The following is a 7,570-nucleotide window of genomic DNA, read 5'->3' on the forward strand; positions in this document are numbered from 1 at the left end:
TGTAATTAAACTAGGCTATGGTCTTTCTGGAACAGTTAGTGGGAAGATAGAGGAGGGGACACACATTAGTGGCTTTCAGAGTTTTCAGCTCAACTAATAGAAAAGAAAAAAATACAATTACATTAAACTTCATGACAACATGTGCTTACAGGAATTGTTGGCTCCGAGGCTCTGAGGAAATCATCCTGGGATCCTAAGTCAAAGACTGGGATCTTAACTAGGAGCATAGCCAACAGCCAATAACTATTTAAGCATCTGTGCTACATCATCTCAGAAACTTACTGTCCTTCTGAGAGAGAGAGACAGAGAGAGAGAGAGAGAGAGAGAGAGAGAGAGAGAGAGAGAATGTGAGATCACAGAGCCTTGAGGGCTATATGCTCTCATGAAACGTACATAAGGCACACATGCTTTCCCCAGGAAACATATGTGCTTTCTGAGGCAGAGTATCTCATTGGTCTAAAATGTGCCAAGTAGGTTAGGCCAGCTGGCCAGTGAGATCTACAGATCTGTGAGCTTTACCTCTTTAGGCCTTAGGTTTACAAGCAGGCACCATGGTGCTTAACTTTTTAAAGGCAGGTTTTGGGGACCAAACTTGGGACTTCATGTTTGTGTGGCAAACACTTTACTAATTAAGCTGCCTCCCCGTGCCCCATTTCTTAAGAAGACATGACTGGGTTGACAAGACGTCTCAGTCTGAACATCTGAGTCCAATCCCTAGAACCCACGTGGTGGAAGGACAGACCTGACTCCAAAAAGTTTTCCTCTGATGCTCACACACGCCATAGTGTGTGCACTCCTGCAAGAGTTTGTGCATACACATAAAAAATAAGTAAATAAATAAATGTAATTCAAAGACTAGGCAGGTGTGGTGATATGTGTTTGTGATGATGAAGACAAAGAGGAAGAAGACAAGGGAGGAAGAGGATATGGAAGACATAATGTGTAGGGGAAGCTGTAGCCACGCCTTCTTAGGGGCTGGCTACAGGGGTACCTGAGCAGGCTGGTGAGGGCGTGGTCAGAGTGAGTAGGGGGCTGCGTTTTCGGTTTCGGTTTCTCTTTTGCTTCTTGCTGTACAGACTACCACCGGCTGGCTGGTTCGCTCTGTAAGTAAGGCTTTTCCCTATTAAATACCCTTATATTTCTACCTGACTCCGTATTGGTAATTTCCTACTATAATAATGTGTCACCAATGATGTCTCGGTGAGGTTCTGATCTCTACAATATACGGAGAAAGGGATGATGTAAGCAGTGCACAAGCAAGAGATAGGTAAAGATCAGAAATCCTGATTCCAAGGTTGAGTTGTTCAGGTCCTGCTCTTGCCACTGAAGGAGTTGCATGACCTTGGGTAGGTCACCTATCTTTCCGAGCTTTCCAGTGCTCTAGCCATGAAATGGATGTCACAGTGGAATCTTCTGGTGTTGAAGATTAGGGTTGTATCTGATTAGAGGGAACATTCAGTGGACACTCACCTTTGTCCTTGCCACTAAGTAAGCATGAAACTAGGTAAGACAGAGAACAAAGTGCTGTCTGAGCTTGCTTCTGGACTGTCCATCAATGGGTGTTTTGTTTTTTCTTTATTTCTTTTTCCACTGAACTTTTTCAAATAGCTAGCACTTGTTATTCTTATATTTAGAAATTCTCTCTCTGTCTTTCTTTCTTGAGACAGGGTCTCATGTTGTATGTAGCCTTCCTGCTTCTGCTTCTCAGTTGCTAGGATTATAGATCCATGGCCAGCTAAAACATATCTCTTGAAAGTAATTTTAAAAGTCTTTGAGGGACAGTGAAATGGCTTGGTGGGTAAAAGCAATTGCCTTAAGCCTGATGACCTGAGTTTGAACCCTGGGTTCCACATCGTGAAAGGAGAGAACTGACTCCTGCAAGTTGTCTTCTGACCTCCACACAAACACTGTAGCAAGCTCATGCCCACATGTACATTAAATTAATAAATATGTATAATGAGAAATTAAAAAATATGAACAAAGTCTTTTCAGAGAAATTTCAATGCCCAGTAGGACCTCCACTATACATCTTCCAGATGACATATATATATATATATACATATATATATATATGTATACATATATATGTATACACACACACATACACACACACACACACACACACACACACACACACACATATATATATATATGTATATGTATTTGTTTTTTGAGACAGGGTTCCAGGGTTTCTCTGTGTAGCTTTGGAGCCTATCCTGACACTCGCTCTGTAGACCAGGCTGGCCTCGAACTCACAGAGATCCGCCTGCCTCTGCCTCCTGAGTGCTGGGATTAAAGACGGTGCACCACCAATGCCTGGCTCCAGATGATATTTTTAAAAATTGTGTTTCATTGCCATATCATAATTGTGTTACAATATGGAGTACATGTGATATTTTTGATATATGGATCTGAAATTTAATATAGCTGACAAACATGTCCATCATTTAGTTTACTTGACATTTGGGGATGTATTTGAAACCTATCTTTTTGCTTATATTGAAATGTACACATTTTGGCCAATACAACCACTTCCTGAAGAGTCCAGTAGAGAGTCAACCCTGCTTTGCCTGCATCTTTCCAGCAGGCTCTCTCTTCTTCAGGGCACAGAGCTGCTTAAAGTCCAGTGACAGTGATGTTCACTGTGTGCACTGGTGGTCTCTCTCACCAGCTCCTGTTCCAAGCCATCTGCCCACAACACTGTTCCTCCAAACCAGCAGGTCATCCTCTTTTGAGGGATGTGAACCCCCTTGATCCAGTTACAAATATCACTTTGAGAAAAAAAAATCACACCCAAGCACACTTTTCAGTATCTAGTTTCCTACCCCAGGGTCTGCTCCGCTCTGTAGAGCTCATCTCCACTGGCTAATAGGTAGTCTGAAGCACAGTGGAGTGGCAAACTGAGATGCATAGACGCACAACAGGCACATGGATGACGTTGAGAAAAATGGACGTCTACAGATGTGGAATCGTAAGCCGGATAAATTGGTGGGTAATTACGGGCATTACATAGAAGGCTTTTGCTTTGCCAGATGATTTACATGGGGACATCTATAAATAGCAAGCCCATGCTGTGTGTTTGAGTCATGCTGCTGTTTTACTCAAAGACTAAGACCTTTCTAGAACACACCTATTGCAGGATGACAGGCCCAACTCCACGTTTAAAACATAAAGAAACACTTTCACTCTCCCTCTGAGTCATACCATCCACAGAATTCCAGATCACTCAGGAAGTGGCAGCTGGCCCTCAGCCTCTCTAGGACTGGTGGTCAATGGTTGACAAGAATGAGTCCCATCAAGTTGCAGGTAGAAGAGAGACATAAGAAACCTGCCTTGGTAAGGACCATCTAGTGTAGTGGATCCTGCTTCCCTAGCTCACACAGGGACAGGCTATCTCTATCAAGGCACTAGGATAGAGTTAGGCAATCCTACCTCTTCCTCAAATGGTCTTGTCTACCTTTCCAACTGGATTTTAGAGAAGTTGTCACTAGTGCCTAGATGAGTTAGCCAGGAATTAAATTGGTGCACAGATTTTGGTCTTAGACCACCACCTCTGATGGTTAACTATTGACACTGGAAATGGACTTTGCCAACATCATGGCCATCACTACTACCTTGAGTTGTGTGACACCATCCAAGGTTGCACAGCATGACCACAAGGGTCCACTTTTCCTTGCTCTGGTCTCAGTCAGCATCCCTTTGGGCATAGGCAGCACTCACCCCCCTCCCATGTGCCACCCAGGTACTCACAAAGACCCCTGCACAGCCAGGAGCCCCCGCCCCCACTTAGAGGAATCTATGAAACTAACTGCAACTCCATCTTACAAGGAGGTTTGCTTTCCCGGCGGGGTTGCCATTTGGCTCTACACAGTTAAGCAGCCACGCTTTACTTGGTTCTCTTCCAGTTTTTCCAAACATGTGCCTGGCACCCACGCAAATTTCAGAGGAAGTATAAATGTGACAGGAGACCTGCTGCCGGCTTGGTTTTGTGTATGCGTGTTAGTGTGACTCTTAAAAAGACAAGTGTTAAGTTCTACAGAGTAGCAACTTCTACGTGGGGAAAACTAACTTTCTTACAATCCTAGCTACTTCTCTTTGCCTAATACATTTCTTTAAACTCTTGGTATCTGAAGTTAGAAAGGCACCCTAGTAAGCGAAGAGTCCCTGAGACCCCAGGATGAGGCATACTTTGTGGGCTGAGTGCCCAAGCTTTCTAAAGAAATATCTCTAGGCTGTCTCAGTCTTTCTGCCCCCAGAAGCTACCAGTACCCACCCACACTGGGGCCACAAGCAGATTTAGGGCACACATCATCCTAACTCCCTCTCCTACCCGAGGAAGCCAACTGGGCACCGGGGTAAGGGTAAAGTGCCTGGGCTCCTAAGGCAAAGAGCTGCAAAGGTTTGTGTCTGGGCAGCTGGCTTAGCATGAGAAGCAGCAGGTCCTGCTGGTCCCAGATCACTGGGGATGTGTCCCAGCTTCCCTGACACGGGACCCCGAGGAAAGGTGACAGGGAGAAGGGACTAAGTGTTTCCCCAGGGCAGGCGCACCGTACCTTGGATTCCAGGCTGCTGGTGGACGCAGGAGAGGGCGGCTGCTCTGTGCCCGTTGCCTCCCTGGTCAGCCCGTCCCCGCTGTCCTCGCGGGCGCCACTCGGAGGGATCATCGTGGCCGCGGGAATGGTGTTGGGCTCCTGGGAGGAACCGCAGGCTTGCCTGCCTTTGCGCTCGCTCAGTGCTGGGTCCCTGGGATGTCCATCCCGCCAGGCAGCAGCGTGCACCCTGGGGCCTTGCCTGGCCGGGTCCTGCCCACCTCCCTGGCCTCCGCCCCGCCCCGCGCAGCGCCCGCGGCCACCTCGCCCGCCCGAGATCGCGCGCGTGGAGTCGTGACTGCCACCCACCGCAGCAGGCGGGTGGGCCCAGGCTGGCCCCCTGGAGGACGGGAGGCAGCGGCTTGGGGCGGGGCTGCGTGGTCTAGGGTGGGGAACCCAGGGAGGGCGGGGGCCGCGCCCACCCCGACAGTGCCAGAGATCCAGCAGGATCTGGTGATGTTCTAAGGGAAATGCTCCGCAAACCCCCAACGAACAGAAACCGAGTACAAACAAGTGCTATGGGCCACTTTCAGCAACCCCTCCTCCCTGGCCCAGAGAGGAGAAGGAAGAGAGATGTGGTGGCACTTAGCTTAATTTATAGTTCAGTGACAGCAGGGACTAGTGTGGGCGTCCTCTGACCCATGGGCACTGCAATTTCCAATGTTCTGCCCTGATCTAAATCAGGCAGATAATATGCTTGGTTTAGGGACACCTGGTCCCCAATTTCTCTTGCTGAGCCTCCCAGGCTCACTATGGGTTTGGCACTGTCACTTCCATTTATAGACGAGGAAACCGAGGTTTGAACCCGGTTGCTTAAAGTCAGTCACTCAGCTATAAATGGCAGAGCTGGGACTTGGGAGTGATTTGGGATTTTCATATCCATGCCATGTGGACTGTCGAGCCTGAAAGCTAAGCCAGGTTTAGAAGCGAAGAGGAAACCTTGGGCCGCAGGGCTGTGCTTGCTACTTAACCTGTGTAGCCTGGTGAACTGGACTGCTATTCTCAATCTTTTGGCACCAGACACTGAGCATTACGGGACCAAGGCACAGAGGATCCGGTTTGTTTTACAGACTTGACAGGGTACGTAGCCCAAGGGAATACTCCTAAATTTATAAAAGCCTTTCCAAAATCAGTACAAAATTCCCTCCTTATTTTTATCTCTTTAAAAAATTAAATTTACTTTGTAGTTAGACTCTAGAGTAACAGGGCTCGTAGTCATCTTTTCACGTGCGCAAAGAAGGCCTCCTTCCTGTTTACCCTCCTTTGTGGCCCTCCTCCAGCTCACCTCCAAAATCACGATCTTAATCCAGGAGGCTGGTATGGGAAGCCCAGCCTAGGATAAGTGATGCGTTCTAGACTAGCCTGGGCTACACGTAAAACAAAACAAAATGAAATAAGACAGAACCAACCCTAAAACCAAACAGATGCTACAAACTCCTCTGTGACTCAACCCAGCCCTGCTGGTTAGCCTCAAAGACTTCCGGTGTCCCTCTTTGAAACACTATAGCCACATTTGCTGGATGGGGATGAAGTTCTCACAAGTAGACATCACACCAACCAGTGGCCTTAGGCAGAGCGCAGAGGGCACAACTCCGTATAGATGGATCTTGGGCAGTGTCTGTGGGAGATTGTTTACTAGAAACTGCTATAGCATGAAGAAAACAGCAGTGGGACCTGCTCTTCTGGGTATGAAAAGTGAGTGTGTGTGTGTGTGAGAGAGAGAGAGAGAGAGAGAGAGAGAGAGAGAGAGAGAGAGAGAGAAGAGAGAGAGAGAGAGAGAGAGAGAATAATCAACTCACACACTCATGTACACTCATGTAGAGTTAACCAACTTATGAGGGGCAGTACAGGCAGTACAGGACTCTGGCAAATATGAATAGATCTGTGGACTGTACTAATACAGGAAGGCCCTTGGCTATCCCTGGGAAGTGGAACTCCTAGGGGGATAGCATACCCCGACTTACAATAAGAAGTCATTCTTTTTTAGGTTTTGTTTTTTAAGAGTTGAAGGTGCTACCTCTTGTTTTAAAATGCCCAGCTTTAGTTATCAATAACATCAATCAAAGATATAAGAAATACCATCTTCTAATGGAAACAGCGTTTGGTGCTAGTGTTCAAACCCTGAGCCCCTGTACTTGTTAGGTACACACTACACCAAGGTGCTCAGATTCATCCCCTATTCTTTTTTCTTTTGAGGTGACTGTCACCACACAGTCAGGTGATGAATAAGAGAAGTTAGCTAGACCACAAAAGAATTCACTAGAGAAGAACCACAAGAACAAAGATTTGATTTTGTCCTGGGGTTCAGGACCTTCTGCCTCAGCCTTGCAAGAAGGTACAACCCTGTGGGGTTGTAGGAAATTTACCTCCCTGGACCTGACTTTTGGTCTATTAGCAGAAATTGTAGCTGTGGTGCCTGAGGAGATGGGTCAGTTGGTAAAGTGCTTAACTTAATATGCAAGAGTACCTGAGTTCAAGTCCCATAACCCATGAAAAAGCTGGAACTGGTGACTCACACTTCTAATGCTAGTGATGAGATGGAGAGATAGATAGGTCTCTGGAGCTTACTGGTTGACTAGCCATGCCTACTTGATGGAGTTCCAGACCAATGAAAGAGCTTGTTTTAAGCAAAAGGTGGAAGACACCTGAGGAATGACATCTGAAATTGTTCTTTGATCTATGCACACAAATGCACATGCACACACACATGCATACACATCAGAGACTGAAAGACAGACAGACACAGAAAGACACAGACACACACATACACACAGACACACACACACAGACACACACACACAAACACACAGACAGAGACAGACTCACAGAGAAAGACAGAGACATATACACACATAGAGAGAGACAGAGACAGACACAGACACACACACACAGATCACACACACACACACACACACACACACACAAACACACAGACAGACTCACAGAGAAAGACAGAGACATACACACACACACACACACAC

The 7,570-nt window shown here is 46.8% G+C and overlaps 1 protein-coding gene across 2 annotated transcripts in view; it reads right to left on the reverse strand.

Annotated features, from left to right (window-relative positions):
• Stac (SH3 and cysteine rich domain) overlaps positions 1-4,664 on the reverse strand; it is a 125,102-nt gene extending 120,438 nt beyond the window's left edge. For both annotated transcript variants that reach the window (XM_035444611.1, XM_027414743.2), the window contains exon 1: positions 4,554-4,664. In XM_035444611.1, the coding sequence (XP_035300502.1) occupies positions 4,554-4,664 (111 nt within the window). The remainder of the gene's footprint in view (positions 1-4,553) is intronic.
• Positions 4,665-7,570: the final 2,906 nt, after the last annotated feature.

This window comes from Cricetulus griseus, chromosome 4 (genome assembly GCF_003668045.3).
Source record: "Cricetulus griseus strain 17A/GY chromosome 4, alternate assembly CriGri-PICRH-1.0, whole genome shotgun sequence".
Taxonomy (NCBI): Eukaryota; Metazoa; Chordata; class Mammalia; order Rodentia; family Cricetidae; genus Cricetulus; species Cricetulus griseus.